The 20,437-nt window shown below is 41.3% G+C and overlaps 1 protein-coding gene across 2 annotated transcripts in view; it reads right to left on the bottom strand.

Annotated features, from left to right (window-relative positions):
* Window positions 1-15,633: 15,633 nt before the first annotated feature.
* Window positions 15,634-20,437, bottom strand: part of arhgap11a (Rho GTPase activating protein 11A) — a 43,065-nt gene continuing 38,261 nt past the window's right edge. The window contains exons 12-13 of one of the 2 annotated variants that reach the window (XM_078233294.1): window positions 19,668-19,815; window positions 15,634-18,326 (exon numbers count right to left, since the gene is read on the bottom strand). In XM_078233294.1, coding sequence (XP_078089420.1) covers window positions 16,609-18,326; window positions 19,668-19,815 — 1,866 coding nt within the window. In that variant the 3' untranslated portion in view covers window positions 15,634-16,608. The remainder of the gene's footprint in view (window positions 18,327-19,667; window positions 19,816-20,437) is intronic. The other variant, XM_078233295.1, reaches the window with a different exon arrangement.

Genomic DNA, 20,437 nt, shown 5'->3' with positions numbered 1-20,437 from the left:
GAGCACCTAATTGGCAGATAAATTTCAATATACATACATGGGAGATATTACATTTTGGTTGGAAGAATATCAAAGTCTAAATATAGTAGAGCAAATTGGGGATATACTCTTTTGGGTTGAACCAATTATGACCCAAGGGTATAGCTACACAAATTTATTTTGTGTATCGATGCACAAATTTATGAGGGGAATTTCACAGTAACTTCATTGCAGTGTTAATGTAAGCTTTACCTGTGACTAATAAATAAACTTTAAAACTTTAAACTTTTATTAAAATTGCAAAACAGGTTGAGAAAATCATTTAAAAAAACAACACAGGGCTTCATACCTAGAGGGAAAGGATTGAAAAGCAAAAACGATTTGTAGAACCTTGGTTAGATCACCTCACAGAGTTTCTTGTACAGCTCTGCTCTTCATATTATTGAATGGCCGCAGAACCACTGGGGTGCAGGAAAGACTTACTAAGCTGATATCAAAACTGAGAGGATATACCTATCGAGAAAGATTGAAACCACGCAAGGCTATTTCCTCTTCAAAGGAGAAGGCTAAGAGGTAAGCTACAAGAGACCTTTAAAATTCTGGAAGGGTTTGATTGGTTAGAGACATGTATCCACTTGTCGGGGGGCCATAAATGAGGGGTCATAAATATGAGATATCTATTTCTCTAGTGATTCACTAAGGCAGATTTTTCATCTGTTTCCATAGCTGGTAATTCTTGGAATAGGTCACTAGTGTGTCACCAGGGGCTTATATCTTGAGGGGTTCCACTCCACAGCAAGCACGGCTGACCAGGAGTCTCTCGCACTCTTGCCACCAGCCATTGATTTGCAGGTTGATACACAACCTGTTTGATCGTGTTGTAAACACACCTTCCTTGGCCATCAAGTCCTGGGGCGGGATTTGAACCCAGAGCTTCTGGTTCAGAGGCAGGGACGCTACCCACTGCACCACAAGACCTCCATAAGTATAAGATAGCCACCAATAAATCCAATATGGAATTTGGATGAAACTTCTTTACCCAAAGATTGGCAAGAATGTGGTAATGTTGTAGATTAAAAACAGAATCATGTGTACCCCATGAATGTAGCGATGAGATCTCCACCTGTTCAGACTGGACACAGCCGTTCCACTGCTAAACAGCAATGACATATGTCTGTTGCAAACCTGAAAATGGGCAGAATGCACACCAATTTCTGCCCCAGATATACAGTTCAGACCATTAGGATCCTATTATTACACCTCTGGGCTATGCTATCTTATAGCTAGCTATTGATAGTATGCCACACACTTAAATGCAAGAGATTTAGTAACCTGTTGCCATTGTGCTCAAGAAAATACCTCATTTGAAATTTGCAAATTTTAATCTTTAATTATATTGCGGTTTGTCACGCCAGTGTACTTAACACAAGGAGTTTTTTTAATAAATGAGTTATGCAAAAATAGGTGGGGAATTCTTCAGAGAATCAATGTTTTACTGTCTGAACATGCTCTCTTATTCATTAAATTAATGATAAGAACACCTGATATTTAAAGTTTGATAACTAGCCTGTTCTTTGCTGACATGACCCTTCTTTGTAGTAGTTAGGGTCCATGGATTTCTCAAGTGATTCTGTTATAACCTTTTTAAAAACCCAGAAATCCTTGTAAAAACCTGGGATTTTTACAAAAATGAGGTTTGCAAATGCATTGCAATAATCTGAAGGTTTTAAAAATCTGATCCACAATTAACAACAAATGATTTATCAATTTATATTTCCAGCTGCATTTAACCACTCAAAACATCTCATTTTTCAACTGACTGTTGCTATAATTCGATTATTAAGATTAAATTCTGTGCAGGTTTTGTTGGATAATGTGCTATCTTACAAACTCACCATTACACTAGCAAGCAAGTATTTTTTTCAGCTCACAATCAGAGCGAATCCAAAGTTGGGAGTTCTTCATTGCCAGAATGCCTAAATGTATCCACCAGAGGACCAAGGTCAGTGAGGGACTTGTGCCACAGGTAAGTGAGGGTAGAATGTGGGGTCATGGCAAGGGGGCTGCTGCCTAAGGGGATGTTGTGGTCATAAGAAAAGGCAGGAGGTGGCTCTAAACATACTCCACCCCCTACTCTTACCCAACATTGGATCCCTCGATCAGTCACTAAGTGCCTAGCCCGCTCCTTTCCCTGGAGCCCGCAAGCAAATTTGTCAGGGTTTGCTCTCCTGGCTCCCAGTAGTGGTGGGATGAGGCTGCTATTGGTATGGGGGAGGAAAGGCCACCCATGAGCCTTCACAACCTGGACTTCATTAGGTCAGAGGTGACAACACGGTCCCCATCTGCTACCCTCCCACTCAATTTAAATCCCCCACCTCCAAACCTACCTCGGGCTGACATGGGCATTAAATTCTGCCCGTTTTTTTATTCTTCCCTGGGTTGATGTTTCTTTAAAATAAACAGGTCCTAAGTAGATGACTGAAAGAATTGTGGATTGGTTTTAAACTAATTAGAATTGATATCTGTTGCCGGGGTTTGAAAATTGCAGCAATGAGGAGAGATTGGATGGGCTAGGGTTGTTTTTCTTAGAACACAGGAGGTTAAGGGGTGACCTAATTGAGATGTTCAAATTTATATGGGGCCTAGACATGTTCTCCCCATGTCTGCATGGGTTTCCTTCGGGTACTCCGGTTTCCTCTCACTCCAAAGATGTGATATGGACATGCTAGCATTGGAGTCAGGTGGGCACAGTAAGAAGTCTCACAACACCAGGTTAAAGTCCAACAGGTTTATTTGGAATCATGAGCTTTCGGAGCACTGCTCCTTCACCCACCTGATGATTCCAAATAAACCTGTTGGACTTTAACCTGATGTTGTGAGACTTCTTACTGAGTCCAAAGATGTGCAGGTTAAGTGGATTGGTTTTGCTAAATTGCCCCAAGATGTGCAGGTTAGGTGGGTTAGCTATGTTCCAAGAAGTTTAGGGGATTAGTGGGGTAAATGTGTGAGGTTACGGAAATAGGGTGGGGGGTTGGTCCCGGGTAAGATGCTCTGTTGGAGGGTTTGTGCAGAGTCGATAGGCTGAATGGCCTCCCTCTGCATTGTGGGGATTCTATGATTCAGACAGGGTAGACGGGAAAGACCTGTCTCCCCTAACTTAGAGGTCAATTACCAGGGAGCAGAGATTTAAAGTGATTGGTAGAAGGAGTAACAGGTTCACGAAGAAAAACTATTTGTTCCAGAGTGGTGGGTGTCTGGAATTCATTGCCTAAGTTGGTGATTGAGGCTGAAATGCTTGACTCATTGAAAAGTACCTGAATCTGCATCTGAAGCGCTGGAATAAAGAACAAAGAACAATACAGCACAGGAACAGGCCCTTCAGCCCTCCAAGCCTGCACTGATCATGTGTTCCTAACTAGACCATCCGTTTGTATCTCTCTATTCCCAATCTGCAAAGCTACCGACCAGGTGCAGGGAAGTGGGATTAAAATGAACAGCTAGCTTATTTTTTCTCTTTTTTGGCTGGCGCAGATACAATGTCAACAAAACGAAGGAGATAGTCATCGACTTCAGGAAGCATAGTGGAGAACGTGCCCCTGTCTACATCAACAAGAACAAAGTAGAAAGGGTCGAGAGCTTCAAGTTTTTAGGTGTCCAGATCACCAACAACCTGTCCTGGTCCCCCCATGCCGACACTATAGTTAAGACAGCCCACCAACACCTCTACTTTCTCAGAAGACTAAGGAAATTTGACATGTCAGCTACAGCTCTCACCAACTTTTACAGATGTACCATAGAAAGCATTCTTTCTGGTTATATCACAAGCTTGGTATGGCTCCTGGTCTGCCCAAGACCACAAGAAACTACAAAAGGTCGTGAATGTAGCCCAATCCATCATGCAAACCAGCCTCCCATCTATTGACTCTGTCTACACTTCCCGCTGCCTTGGCAAAGCAGCCAGCATAATTAAGGACCCCACGCACCCTGGACATTCTCTCTTCCACCTTCTTCCTTCGGGAAAAAGGTACAAAAGTCTGAGGTCACATACCAACCGACTCAAGAACAGCTTCTTCCCTGCTGCTGTCAGACTTTAGAATGGACCTACCTTGCATTAAGTTGATCTTTCTCTACACCCTAGCTATGACTGTAACACTACATTCTGCACTCTCTCATTTCCTTCTCTATGAATGGTATGCTTTGGCTGTATAGCGTGCAAGAAACAATCCTTTTCACTGTATGTTAATACATGTGACAATAATAAATCAAATTAAATCAAGGGGCTGAATGGTCTCCTTCTGCACCGTAACCTTTCTTTGGTTCCATCTCAATGGAAAAAGTTCAAATTCGGTAAGTTTTTGGAGGGCAACAGTACTAATTTCACCAATCATTTTAATGACTTAGTCAGTTGCAAACTTGTAATCTGATGATATATATCTACAAGTGAAATAACGCAGCTCAATATTAAATGCCTAATTTGTTAAATGAAATAACTTGTGCCTTGTATCAAAACATTGACACTGAATATTATTAACACTAGCCTTGATATAAGTAAAGCTTGTTTACATTTGATAAGATTTAAAACACTTAGTTTTAATATTTCGCTGGCATCTTGTCGTACAGTTTGTCATTTTGACCAGTAGAATCAAGTCACAGTTGCTGCCTCTCGGTGGTCATTAATTTAATTGCAAGGTCTGGGAATGGCAAACTAGATTTCAATGATAAATGTTTTTATATAAAGCACTTTGAGTCATCCAGTTAGCTTCATGATAGAGACATCGAATACCATATTCATCATAGAATCATAGAATCCTACAGTGCAGAAGGAGGCCATTCAGCCCATCGAGTCTGCAGCAACTACAATCCCACCCAGGCCCTATCCTCGTAACCCCATGCATTTACCCTGCTAATCCCCCTGACACTAAGAGGCAATTTAGCATGGCCAATCCACCTAACCTGCACATCTTTCGGACTGTGGGAGGAAACCGGAGCACCCGGAGGAAACCCACACAGACACGGAGAACGTGCAAACTCCACACAGACAGTGACCCAGGCAGAGAATCGAACCCGAGTCCCTGGCGCTGTGAGGCAGCAGTGTTGACCACTGAGCCACTATGCCGCCTGTATGCTAAGTGTTCACTTGAAGGTAAAAATTAATGGTACTGATCCAAGAGAGAACTGGGTGGCTCAAACAGCAATGTAAAGATGTTTAGATCCAGTTTACTTGTATCAGTCCTTGCAGTCAAATTAAAACCCTAAAGGGAGCAGTAACTGTGCCTACAGTCCACTGGTTTAAGGGACAGCATTGAAAGAAATAGCATTATGATCAAAGCTTTCTCTTGGTGATTTCTTTCTATCATTTGTCACCACTGCTAACTATTTCCTGTATGTAGTTTCTCTCCATAGAAAATGTTAGTAGAAGCGTAAGAAATTGACAAGGAGAAGGATATAATTCAGCTTTGGTATCTGAAAAAAGATATATCCTTAGTTCTATTTCTTTGTCCTTTCTCTACACCCTTTTATCCACATCCTGTTTATTGATTCTGATTCCCGCAAAAAAAGATCTAACCTGTATCTTAGGTGATTATATAGTTAAACTTTATTTATTAGTCAAAAGTAAGGCTTACATTAACACAGCAATGAAGTTACTGTGAAAATCTCTGAGTGGCCACGCTCCAGTGCCTGTTCGGGTCAATGCACCTAACCAGCATGTTTTTCAGACTGTGGGAGGAAACTGGAGCACCCGGAGGAAACCCACACAGACATGGGGAGTACGTGCAAACTCCACACAGACAGTGACCCAAGCCAGGAATCAAACTCGGGTCCCTGGCGCTGTGAGGCTGTAGTGCTAACCACTGTGCCACCGTGCCACCATTTATATCTGTAAGTTCACCAACCAGTGGAAATGCAACACTGACTTTTAGTGGACAACAAGACTATTGAAAAGCCTCCAGCCTGGAAAACATCCACTATGTACAAACATCAATTAACCAGAGATCTATTTGCTGAACCTTAACCAACTTCTTATCCACGCTGCCACATTTTCTTTAAGAACACGCTAATTTAATCAACAAAACTCTCACTTTGAACCTTAGCAAATATGTTTTACGCATACAGAAAGTCCACTACCGTTCTTTTATCAAACAGCTATATTAAATTTCTGGTAAATCACAAATATATGCTGGCTTTCCTCAATTGATCCATGTCTTTCTAAGTGAGCACTCATTTTCTCTTGACTTATAGCATTTAGAAGCCTATCCAATACTGGCACAAGGCTAACTGTTCGACAGCAACCTGGTTTATTCCTTTCTCCTTAAATGAAGGTGTTACATTGAAAAACCTCCATTCCTCAGCCTGATTTCCATAGCCAGCAATGTTTAAAAGATTAAATCAAATCTTCTGCTACCTGCTCTCTGCTTCCTTCAGCATTCTAGGGCAAATGCTGTCAAAGTCTAATGACTTTACTAATTTGAGGTCCACCAACTATTTCCTTACTTAAGTATCTGCTTTGTATATTAGTTGGGCAGTCTATCTTATCTGGTCTAACTCAGGTAGGTAATTCAAACTGTTCTATTTACAATATATACACTGCATAGACAATGAATTACTGGGTAGACACATCTCTCGAGTACAGAATATTGCATCTGTTCTACAATCTGTAGCACATGACTGCCAATGTCACTGTTACATCATGGTACACATCCCTAATTTATTAGCATAATTATTCTATTAATCCATTATACGACAGTCAGTTTAGCTGGTTAGTGATGCAGAGTGAAGCCAACAGCGCGGGTTCAATTCCCGTACCAGCTGAGGTTATTCATGAAGCTCCACCTTCCCAACCTCGTCCCTTGCCTGACATATGGTGACTCTCAGGTTAAATCACCACTAGTCACCCTCCTCATCTTGATCGCGATCGCAACAGACACCTCCAGACACTGAAAGATGCCCTCATAAGAACAGGATATGGCGCTCGACTCATCGATCAACAGTTCCGATGCGCCACAGCGAAAAACCGCACCGACCTCCTCAGAAGACAAACACGGGACACGGTGGACAGAGTACCCTTCGTTGTCCAGTACTTCCCCGGAGCGGAGAAGCTACGGCATCTCCTCCGGAGCCTTCAACATGTCATTGATGAAGACGAACATCTCGCCAAGGCCATCCCCACACCCCCACTTCTTGCCTTCAAACAACCACGCAACCTCAAACAGACCATTGTCCGCAGCAAACTACCCAGCCTTCAGGAGAACAGCGACCACGACACCACACAACCCTGCCACAGCAACCTCTGCAAGACGTGCCGGATCATCGACACGGATGCCATCATCTCACGTGAGAACACCATCTACCAGGTACACGGTACCTACTCTTGCAACTCGGTCAACATTGTCTACCTGATACGCTGCAGGAAAGGATGTCCCGAGGCATGGTACATTGGGGAAACGATGCAGACACTACGACAACGGATGAATGAACACCGTTCGACAATCACCAGGCAAGACTGTTCTCTTCCTGTGGGGGAGCACTTCAGCAGTCACGGGCATTCAGCCTTGGATCTTCAGGTAAGCGTTCTCCAAGGCGGCCTTCACGACACACGACAGCGCAGAGTCGCTGAGCAGAAACTGATAGCCAAGTTCCGCACACATGAGGACGGCCTAAACCAGGATGTTGGATTTATGTCACATTATCAGTAACCCCCACAGCTTGCCTCCTGGGCTTGTAGAATCTCACTAGTTGTTCTGTCTGGAGACAATACACATTTCTTTAACCTGTGTTTAATGTTCCCTCCACCCACATTGTCTGTACCTGGCTGGCTGTAGGATTCGCATTCTAATCAGTATTCTGCAACTTGATTTTGTCTGTTTGCACTGTTTGACAGCACATTTCCACTCCATCTGACGAAGGAGCAGTGCTCCGAAAGCTTATGGTATTTTCTACCAAATAAACCTGTTGGACTTTAACCTGGTGTTGTGAGACTTCTTACCGTGTTCACCCCAGTCCAACGCCGGCATCTCCACATCTTAATTCACAATGCCAGCTAATCGCTGTTATTGATATTATTGGAAAAGTGAAGGAAATAATCATGTACTTGGATTGTTTCATTGTCAATTGGAAGTATTGGAATATACTGAGGAACGCGTTGATGACTGCTGAATGGGTGCCAGTTCTTCTCTGAGAGAAAGCACTAATGAAAATTGTAAGCAGGAATACACTTGAACCAATTTGATGTCAAGGATTAGGGAATCCTCATCTTAGAAACCTAAAAGCAACCAAAATATGTCATTTCATCTTTGATAGCCTGAGTGAAAGAACATCTGTAAAATGGACTGAAGGAGAACCTCACTGGACAATTGGTGAAACCATGGAGGGAATTTCAACTCCCCCTCACCCACATCCCCTCCCCTCTCCAACTGAGCACTCACCCCTACATGCAGAAGACCATAAGCAAATATTTGCTGAACGTCTCTTGTCTGATAGATGGGAACAGGCTGAAATGCAGACATGACTATGAAACATTGATGGCCAAAATAGGGAAGCCTTTAGTTGAAAACTGTGGCGATGGTAAGGGATCAGCCAGATTTTTGAAAAACCCATTAGTACAAAGGGTGTCCAACAATAACCCATCTTCAGAGTCATCATGCATACAAAATAGCCGTCGGAGAAGTATCTCAGCTGCAGACGTGTTGGAGGAGATCTTAATTCTGTCTTGGTTGCTGGTGTCTCAGTGACCTTTCGAGACTGGAGAACTCATGGATGAACTCCTACTTCTTGGTCAAGATCTGAGAAAAATCACTGGACAAGCATCAAATCAAATAGAAGAATGGGATCTACCAATGTGGTATTTACAAATATCTGGAATGGGGAAGGGAGAGATGGAACAAAGATAGAGGAATTTTCAAAAATGCTCAAAAGCTTGGTAGATGCAATCTTTGCCAATATCAAATTTCTTGGCAGCAGACAGTATCTCAATACCTCTGTATCTCAATACATTCATAAAAAACTTACCAAATGCTAAATCAGTTACATAGATTCATTATTATTTATTTATTAGTCACAAGTAAGTCTTACATTAACACTGCAATGAAGCTACTGTGAAATTCCGCTAGTCGCTACACTCCCGACTCCTGTTCAGGTCAATGCACCTAACCAGCACATTTTTCAGACTGTGGAAGGAAACCGGAGCTCCCGGAGGAAACCCACGCAGACACAGGGAGAACGTGCAAACTGCACACCGACAGTGACCCAAGCCAGGAATTGAACCTGGGTCACTGGTGCTGTGAGGCAGCAGTGCTAACCACTGTGCCAATGTGCCACCCATTTACAGCACAGAGGGAACCATTTGTCGCCAATGACAATTTAGGAGGCAATGGATAGGATCAGAATTAATATGGGCAGTGCCACATAATAGATGGCACGTTATCCTTTATAGAGTGCCTAACATAATTCCTCTGCATTCAATGGAACTGACCATCAGTGCTGTGTAGAATGGGCTGTCAATCGAAACCAATTTCTACCCCATAAACTCTACTTCTCTTAAATTCCTTTCAAAATGCTCACAGTTGGACTGTCTCAAGAGAGTACCTAATACTTGTACTAAGCTTGGACAGCACAGTTGGCACACTTTTTTAAAAATGAGCAAAATAGCAACATATGTTTTTAACTTCCAAGTATTCTTGAAACAATATAAAACTTTAATAACCCTTTCCTTCTCGTTGCACTATTATCTAAACTTCATCCTCCACTCTCCCAAGTTGAATGCATCAGTCTCTATAAAGTGGGGTAGTCACATCAGAGATAACCGGCACCACTATTTCTTGAATCTACAGTGCAGGAGGCCATTTGGCCGATCGAGCCTGCACTGACAATAACCCCACCCAGTTACTGTCCTATCCTTGTAACTCTCTCAAGTACTGTCCTAACCCCATTTACTCTCCTGATCCCCCTGACATTAAGGGGCAACTTATCATGGCCAATCATCCTAACACGCACATCTTTGGACTGTGGGAGGAAACCGGAGCACCCGAAGGAAACCCACGCAGACACGGGAAGAATGTGCAGACTCCATACAGACAGTGACCCGAGGCCGGAATTGGACCCAGGTCCTTGGTGCTGTGAGGTAGCAGTGCTAACCACTGTGCCACCATGCCACCCCATTTTAACCATATACCATCTGTAATGGAGAAGCCAATGACTAAATTACAAAAAACAAGGGAATGCTATTTTTAAGACTGAATGAAGTGAAGGTGTCCTTTTGCAGTGCCCAGGCTCCCAGGTAGCCAACTTGATTTTTGTGACTATTAAAGAAAAGAACTTGCATTTATATAACATCTTTCACAACCTTAGAACATCTCAGCTTGACAGCCAAAGTAATTTATTTTTCAGCATAGATACTGTTGTAATCAGAAAAATAAGAGCCATTTGGTAACCATGGTCTCGCAAGCAGCAGTGTTAAATGTTATGATTGATAACTTTTGAAAAGAAATTTGAATACTCAGTGGCCAACACAAAGGAAATGCAAGATTTCAAGTTTTAAGAGTTTTACTGTAACAAACTAAAAACATCATTGACTAAACACGATTATACTTGTAGTAACTTGTTTAAGTTTATTTATTAGTCACAAGTAGGCTTACATTAACACTGCAATGAAGTTACTGTGAAAATCCTTTAGTCATCACACTCCGGCGCCTGTTCGGGTCAATGCACCTAACCAGCACATATTTCAGACTGTGGGAGGAAACTGGAGCGCCCGGAGGAAACCCATGCAGACATGGGGAGAACATGCAGACTCCGCACGGACAGTGACCCAGGTCCCTGGCGCTGAGAGGCAGCAGTGCTAACCACTGTGCCACCACAAATTATACCAATTTATAACTCATACCATGGAAAACTTCCCTCATTAATGCTTTACATGGCTGAAAAGTATAACACCAGTTAGTTTTTATTCTGACCCTCAAGTAAACACATTATTCTCCTGGACCCTGTCCAAAGTGATTCTCAGCTCTCGAGGACTTGCTTCCTTTTTTTCCAGTTGGATAACTTCTAAACTCTGAACAGGCTTTTGTTAGGGTTACATAAGTTCCCTCTGACCAAAGCTGGGTTAATCTTCCAGTCTTGTTCAAATTCTTAAAAAATTAAGTTTCTTCAATCCAACCAGAAACTCTCACCCACTTTTTTGAGTGGCGAACGATAGAGACTTGCTGCTTCTAACTTCCGTCTTTCTCTTGGATTCTGGCAGACTGACTCATCTGTGAGGTTTAGTGACTATTTTAGTAAACATCCTGTAAGTCGATCCTACAATGGCTTATGTGGAGTTTTTCCTTCTCAAAACCCATTTCCATGGCCACATGAATTACATGGGCCTTGTAACCAGGTAGAAATATGAATTAGTTATCCATTAGACCCCAACATTATTTTATCATGGAAGTAAATAAACAGGTTAAAGTATAACTGTTAATGACCGAATAATATTGACACCTCGCTGGGACTTTGGAGACTAATGGTCTATTCACTGTCATTACAGCTGCTTTTGCCACTGTTTACAGGAATGAACATCTTGCGCCTTCTTCCCAGATAAACGACCTGGACTTCCCTGCCTTTTATCTTTGACACCTAAGCAACCCAGGCTTGCTCTCAATAGAATTCAAATCAGGTCACTGAACACCCCCCTCCTTTTTTCCTGTTTACCCTAAAAAAAAAGACAGCTATAAACCCTAAACAGTTTAGGCCTATACTCTCTGGAATTTAGAAGAATGAGGGGAGATCAAATTGAGGTAAACAAAAAGATAAAAAGTATGGATAAAGTAGACATGGAGCTTCCTCTTGTGGAGCATTCTAGGATGAGAGGACAAAGTTTTAGGATAAGGGGTAGCAAATTTAAAACAGAGTTGAGGAGAAACTACTTCTCCCAAAGGGTTGTGAATCTGTGGAATTCACTACCACAAAGTGCAGTGGATGCTGGGACAGTGAGTAAATTTAAGGAGGAGTTAGACAGATTTTTAATTGGTAATGGGTTGAAGGGTTATGGGGAGAAGGCAGGAAAATCGGGATGAGGAGCATATCAGCCATTAACGAATGGCAGAGAAAATTCAACGGGCCGAGTGGCCTAATTCTGCTCCTATATCTCATAAACTTATGAACTTGCATTTGTAACATCAATGATCAAGTAATCGGTTTTTTAGTGATGTTGGTTGAGGTACAATTTTTATTGGTTAGGACATGGGGAAGACACCCCTGCTCTTCATATACAGGTATTGGACTTTTTACATTCACCAGGGGGCAAACAATTTAACATCTGATTCAAAGGATAGCAGCTTGGATCATGTAACAGTGCTTCCTCAACACTACACTTGAGTATCAGCCTAGAATTTGTGCTCAAGTATCTGGAGTGAGACTTGAACCCACCATCTATTGACACAGAGCTACCAATGCGCCTGACTTTAGAGGCGTAATGGAATAGTTAACAATCCTCATGGAGTTCTAAGACTTAATTCTGAACATTTTATGATTGCAAATTTAACAGCACAGTTTTCTATATAATTATATATACATAATGAACAGGACCACATGATCAATTCTTAATTATAGAAAGAAAATCTTAAGCCAGACAAGTTAGGCATCTTAACCAAATTAATGATTTCATATATAATTGACCTTAAGAACACAAAGGAAAAAGTGCCTTTCAACTCATTGTCCCAAAGTCCATTGCATCTAATGAAGTACTTTGGAAATGTTTGTCATTGCTTTCACAGAAACTTCACAATGCAGGAGACTTTCAGCTTTGAAGTAGGAAATGTAACAGCGAATGAGGACACACCGAGGTCTCACAAACAGCAATGTGATGAATAACTGACTCATGTTTGTGTGAAGTTGGTTGACAAGGGAGTGTTGGTCAGGACACTGGGACCAACTCCCCCCATTCCTCTACAAAATATTGCCACAGGATCTATTATGCCCATCCAAGATTGACTAGGCACCTCCAGCTGTGCAGCACTCTCTCAATTCTGCACTTCAGTCAATTCAGAAAAGACCATTCCGCACTAATGATCACGCAGTTACTTCAACTTACTTTATCGCCTTGTGTCTAATTATAAATTTATTAGCATAAAACCACAAGCATTTCTTTCTTTAGCACCATATTCCTATCTTGGTTCCCTGTCATTTTCCTGTGGACATTGAAGTGCACACCTAATGCACACTTCACTGTTTCTCAAAGTTTTCCCACCATTGAGTTAATCTAACTGGCCTGGCATTATTCTTAACATTTGCAATTCTCCAGTCCTTTGGAACCACCCATTTATCCAAGAAAGCTTGGGGTCAGTGCTTCTGCAATTTCCACCGTTATTTTCCCTCATATCCTTGGATGCAGCAATGGCGCAGTGGTTAGGACTGCTGCCTCACATTGCCAGGGACCCGGGTTCAATTCTGGTACGGGTAACTGTCTGTGTGAAGTTTGCACATTCTCCCCGTGTCTCTGTGGGCTTCCCTGGGTGCTCCGGTTTCCTCCCACACTCCAAAGATACGTAGGTTAGGTAGATTGGACATGATAAATTGTCCCTTAGTGTCATGGGATTAGCAGTATAAATACGTGGGCTTACAGGGATAGGGTCTGGGTGGGATCATTGTCAATGGGCCGAATGGTCTCCTTCTATACTGTAGGGATTTTATGATCTGGTTCTGGTGACTTATCAGCCAAGTACAGCCAGTTTTCTAATACCTCGTTTTTGGGTTTAGCTGAAAAAAGCAATATTGAAGCTTTTTGTCTTGCACTCATCAGGACATTCACAAGAATACCAAATCTAAAGGGAACAACAATTTATACTTCATAAGAGTGTCGATTGGTTGTAAGTGGAATCTCATTGGCAGCCTTGCCATGGAAAATGAACCAATTAATGGGTGACTCACAGTGAAGTACAAGCTTTGTTTAAAATCAAACCAGGCAGGTTAACTGATGAGTTCATTCCCCAGGGCAATGCCTTGACCAAAAAATGGCGGCCACCTATTTTGTTCAGTTGAAACAGGTGCAATGTGTGCACATATTCTTTTCTTTAGCAATTTTATCTCATCCTGTGTCTCAATTACCTTCTCTTTCGCAATGACTTGAATAGCGTATTGTTCCTTAGTAAATATAGATCATCAAATTTACAAATCATCAAATACCTCATCATGCCCACTACCTCCATGTGAAAATTCACTCTTTGGTCCCTAATTGGCCCTACTCCACTTTTACTATTTACATGCCTAAAGATGACATTTGGATTCTTTTGTTTAGTTGCCAGTCTCTTTTTATACCCTCTTTTTTCACTTCCCCTCTGAACATACAGGAGTTGGGACGACTTGTTGAAGTTTTCCAAGACATTGGTACGGCTACACTTGGAATACTGTGTGCAATTCTTGTCACCCTATTTATAGAAAGGATATTATTAAACTAGAAAGAGTGCAGAAAAGATTTACTAGGATGCTACCGAGACTTGATGGTTTGAGTTATAAGGAGAGGCTGAATAGACTGGGACTTTTTTCTCTGGAGCGTAGGAGGCTGAGGGGTGACCTTATAGAGATCTATAAAATAACGAGGGGCATTATAAAATAATGAGGGGCATAGACAAGGTAGATAGTCAATATCTTTTCCCAAAGGTAGGGGAGTCTAAAACTAGAGGACATAGGTTTACGGTGAGAGGTACAAAAGTGTCCAGAGGGGCAATTTTTTCACACAGAGGGTGGTGAGTGTCTGGAACAAGCTGCCAGAGGTAGTAGTAGAGGCGGGTACAATTTTATCTTTTAAAAAGCATTTAGATAGTTACATGGGTAAGATGGGTATAGAGGGATATGAGCCAAATGCGGGCAATTGGGATTAGTTTAGGGGTTTTTAAAAAAAAAGGGCGGCATGGACAAGTTGGGCCGAAGGGCCTGTTTCCATGCTGTAAATCTCTATGACTCTATAACATCCTATATTCAGTTTGGTTCACACTTGTATTAACAACCTGACATCTCTGTGGGGAAATAAAGTATATATTTGATTTTAAATGGTGGATCTTTAGCTCTGGATAAAACTTTTGACTGAAAACTGCATTTACTGTAAGCTGTTCATGCTAGCTGAAATGACTTGTGTAACCATAAGGACACGCTGAGCTAGTGTTTGAATTGATCTGTCACTGACAGCATGTATAAATCGCATCATCCTGGCAAAGGGCCAGGATTATCTTAATCCCACTAAGTACAAAGCACATCACATCAGGGAGACTCTGGCACTGGAAACAATATAAAAGCATTGAGCCAAAAACCATGGTCACAGCAAAGGATACCAAGGGTTAACCTGAGAAGCTTGAAAGACAAAACTATGAAGAGAAGACCACGTGATGATCCATGCAATGCACCGCTATCCATGGTTAAAACAGGAAGTAAAGCTGGTAAATTACTGCCTAGTTTTGTTAACTTTTATACTGAATAAATCTGACTTGTTACAAGTTGACTAGCCTCGCCGTTTATTCATTGTCAAGTGCGTGCCCAAATTCCTTACGTTTGTCAAAGGCACCCCTTTTCTGTTTCATCTTACCACTAACACTGTCATCCAGTGAGTTCTGGCTTTGTTTGTCCCACCATTCTCCTCGACTGCACTGCAAACCAGTACAACATTTTTTTAAAAACAACAATTGCACTGCAAATAGAAGGGAATATTTTATTTTGAATTCTGCTCCACTGAAGTCAAATGCTGCAAACATGTACACATCTGCTCAAAAAAAATTCAGAGTACGAGTGAACAATTTTTTTACTGTTTACATTTATGCTCAAATCAGCGACAATGATTTCATTGGAACAATGGCAGTATTAAGTCAAACCCAACCCAATAGGATTGGTAGTAATAAGTTGAGACAGTCAACTTTACATGTGTATTTCATAATTAAACACATTAATCTTAATTTATAGAGGACAACTTAAAATATTCCTGTTCATTTAAATGAATATAAACTACAGTATAATATACTTGTAAAATTACAGTACAATAAACTAAAGGTGCTTAATGGGATTTCTGGAAGAGTAAGAGATTTCAATGTACAGTCAGAAATCTTTTTAAATAGAATCAGCATGACAAAAAAAATCCAGCAAGCTAGTCGACCTACTGTACTCATTAGCACCATTTTGGACACTATTGGGAAGCAGGTGAATGTTTACAGTGATTCATTACTTTAAAATCTTTACAGTTAAGTTTCAAAAGGAATTTCAATTCTTCATCATTCCACTAAGTTGAATGTTAACAAGTCTTTGAAATTTACTCAGTAGTGAATTTAAAAAAACATTAAAAAAACATAGTTATAAGAAAGCTGCCGCCACAAAATATGACAATTATTAGTTGCTTGATACCATTCAAAGCAAAAGGGCAAGAACTCAGCTGTATGGCACACACTACTGCAAAGCACACGGAAATACATACAATGGGAAAATACCCGAGTACACAAACTGTTGATTATACATTGGACAATAGTTACTTAATTTAGTTTTTATCAAATTCCAGCATACCAAGTAATTGTAACCTGAATGTCAAACGTTGAAACTAACTTTAGCTCAACTTGTGCAATTAGAGACATTAAACAGCAGCAATGAAGAGTGACAACAGAATTATCTGATCCCACACATTTATAGGTCTATGGCTTTAGTTGTGAGTTTTGCTGATGATATGGGACACTTTGGTGAACCTTTATAACGATGCTTCACTTTTTCTGAAACTTTACGCAACACAGAATTACAAATGGCTTTTTCTGGAGTTACGCAAGACATTTTTTCAATAATTACACTATGCTTTGGCAGCACACAATCAACTTGATGGATTCTTGACATTTTCCCATTCGTCAAATCTACAAAAACTGACTGGTTAATATTCTGGTCAGATGAATTCTTCTGCTGTCTGACTAAACACTCTTGCTGAAAGGCAGCAGAATGCTGTGCTTGTGTTGCTGGTTTGGTTTTGCAAAATCCTTCAACAAATAAATTACTTTGGTGTACATCACTTCTGCGTTTGTCTTGCTTTACACCTGTATTGTGTGTGAATGGAAATGAATTTGGATTAAACGGCGGAGCACTTTTATGACTTACTGACTTAACCATCGGTGAGTCAACTGTCATCTTACATGATCTGGTCCTAGTTGCTACTGATTTGTCACTTCCATACAATAGTGAATTCATCCTTTTAATAGACTGGCGAACTGGGGTACGCTTGAACTTTAAAGGTGATGGGACAATTTTGTGTTTTGGGTTCTGATCATTCAATGAAAGACTATTAAACCACTGAATATGTTCAACCACTTTGTGATGACCACATTCAGTCTCCTTTACAACTTCTTCTGAAATCTTCCTCAAAGGAGCATCCAAAGTAAGCATCTTTGAAGGGAACTCCAAGGCCAGAGTTCCATCTGTAGATAGCAAATTGTCATCCCTCTTATTTAAAGTAGGTTCCAATTCATTAGTTAAAAGCACAGGCTGGTGCAATTCAGAGGGATGATGTTTATCATTGGGGTCTACAGAATTTGGTGCAATTACCTTTTCTACAGGAATGCTATTGTCCTCCTGTTCTTTCAATTCTTTATAATTTGATGGCACCTGATCAGCAGATGGCTGTTCTGCGAATGAAAATACTGCAACAGACTTAAGGGATTTTTGGGTTTTGTTTAGATTACGATGATCAGCATCTGAAGGTAGGAAACACATGTATTTGTCTTGTAGAATTGCAGCTCCATTTACATCTTGCTGATCCAAATTACTAATGCATTTTAGATTACGGTTCATGCCACGTGCTGTGATCATGTCTGTTGAGCAGGAATCTATTTTGGCATTGTGATGCTGTATTTCAGAAACTTGTTGGGATGGTAATTCAGAGTGTGAACATTTTTGATCTGACAGATCTCCGAATGGGCCATCAGGTTTCTGAGAGGCAGCCACATTTTGAGTCTGGAGAAGCGAGTCACTTTTATACAAATTATTCACGGTGGAAGGTTTATGGTCTCCAATTGCTGAACACATGTCACTCCCCGATTCAGAAAATGCCCTTTTCATTTTCAACACAGTTTCTCCAGTCCCAATGCTTGCATCCTCACTTAAAGAACCTCCACTATTTTTGAGAGAGGCACACTGGTTCCGGAAATCCCCTGGTATGGCGGGTGGTTTTCCAATGACGAGGGCAGGTTCCGATTGAGAACTCCTGGAATTTAGGTAACAATCTAATGGGGTTTCCATATTGGAATGGCTACAAGTTACTTGGTACTCTGTAGGACTGGCACCATTCCAAGACATTCGATGAATGTCTTTATTGCACACTGGAGTGAGAAGATTTTCTTCAGATTTACTTATGCGCTTTGAGCCTGAAAGGAATCAAAGAGTGATTATAAAGCCCAGTTTTAAATTATATGCTTCAGCATAAGGAGCAATGAGAAATAATAGCAAAAAGAACACGTAACCTAAAAGATGCCTAACACCTATTATGTAGCCAGGAATCATGAGCAGTTTAAATGGCCTACCATGTTGGGAGCATGGCATCATGTTTCACACAGCATTTTTTTGTTTCTATCCTTGAAAGTTAATGAATATTGGTACACCATTATGTGAATGAAACTAAGCTAATTATGAGACCAGAAGGAACGTACTTAGCTGAGTGTGTTAAAAATACTTTACTGAAAGAAAATCCACATTTGCAAACAACAGGATCTCCCCTCTTTAAAGTCACTCTTCTCTTCCAAGCAATGCAGTAGCAAGAAGATGGGTAGCTTATTTAAGTACTAGATCAGTAGTCCAGTGAAAAAATGTTTTCCGTTTCCCTGTGAAGAGTCACCTGCTTGCCATCCATGAAACAATATCTTCAAGCAGGGAGCAATCTGGAGGGGAGTGGGGGATAGGGTTCCTGGAAGCAGTCCAGTTCTTCCTGGCCCACAAAGCGTGCCAGAAAGTCACTTGCCTTCTCACCAAAGCTGTCCTCACCCTGCTGCAACTACTGGGTTTCCCAAGGCCTGGGTCACAGCTGACCCTGCAAAGCAGGTTAAATCTGCGACCTTCAGTCTCAGTAACATATTTAAAATGCCAACATACCTCCTGGGAGCCTCCCTACTCTAATCTCAGCAAGACCTGGAAGTTGACAGACTGAAGTCGGCTGCCTGATGCGCTTGAACTTCAAACCCCACCACTCCGATTCCAACCGTTCACCCATGTGAATATTTTCCCTCTTCCTCCCACCTCCTAGTGTCAACACTTGCAGATCAAGATCCTGCCACACATGGAGTAAAGTTCCCTCTATGTCCCAACCTCAAAATATTTATTTTGCCAGTTTATCTGACCAAATAGCAATAAAGTGCAAAATATGAAAAATTGTGGACAATCTTGTTTGCCAAATCTGTACCTACTGGGCACAAGGTTAAAACACCCTAAATTATTTTCACTTAAGATTCTAGTGGAATTGGATTCCATCCCAAGTACAGCTGTACTTAACAAAAACATTTTAGCCATATAATGGTCCAACTCAAGAAGCAACAATCTTTCAACTGAGGATAAATAAAATTACAAAGAAATGAAGATCTGGGTCTTTATATAATAAGGAAACCGCTTGCACCACTGCCACATTTTTGTATTCAGCACATGACTTTCCCAAAACCATCATGCTAGGTGTGAGAGGTGCATGATGAAAATACGTGTTGAATTTTACCAACATTTACCTTTTGTATTTCTCGGTCTTACAACTGGGGTAGATGGGAGATCTTCCGCTGAGAACCAGTTGTAGTTGTGAACGTCGCGCTGATTTGCCAGTCGCCAGCCAATGTTTTCTGATCCATTTGGTGCTGGGGCTCCGGAGGATAAAGTATTCTGTGCAAAATTAAAATATTAATATAACATTTAACTTGAAACAATGCAATATACATAACCCAAGGTTGAAATTACTGGCTTGCTCACCAGCAGAACCCTTTGTAAGTAACTTCTGTAAACACAGTAAGGATACATTCTGGGATACAATGCAAATGTTGTGAAATTTGCTAATGCTCTTCGGGAGGGTTTAAACTAATTCAGCAGGGGGATGGGAACCTGAATTGTAGCTCCAGTGTACAGGAGGTTGAGAGTAGTGAGGTCATAGATAAGGTTTCAACGTCACGGGAGTGTACCGGCAGGCAGGAAGGTGGTTTGAAGTGTGTATACTTCAATGCCAGGAGCATCCGGAATAAGGTGGGTGAACTTGCAGCATGGGTTGGTACCTGGGACTTCGATGCTGTGGCCATCTCGGAGACATGGATAGAGCAGGGACAGGAATGGTTGTTGCAGGTTCCGGGGTTTAGATGTTTCAGTAAGAGCAGGGAAGGTGGTAAAAGAGGTGGAGATGTGGCATTGTTAGTCAAGATGTGGAGATGCCGGCGTTGGACTGGGGTGAACACAGTAAGAGTTTTAACAACACCAGTTAATGTCCAACAGGTTTATTTGTAGCAAATACCATTAA

Source organism: Mustelus asterias, chromosome 18, assembly GCF_964213995.1.
Source record: "Mustelus asterias chromosome 18, sMusAst1.hap1.1, whole genome shotgun sequence".
NCBI classification, from domain to species: domain Eukaryota; kingdom Metazoa; phylum Chordata; class Chondrichthyes; order Carcharhiniformes; family Triakidae; genus Mustelus; species Mustelus asterias.
Note: the sequence above shows the minus strand (reverse complement) of the source record. Positions and strands in the feature narration are given on the sequence as shown.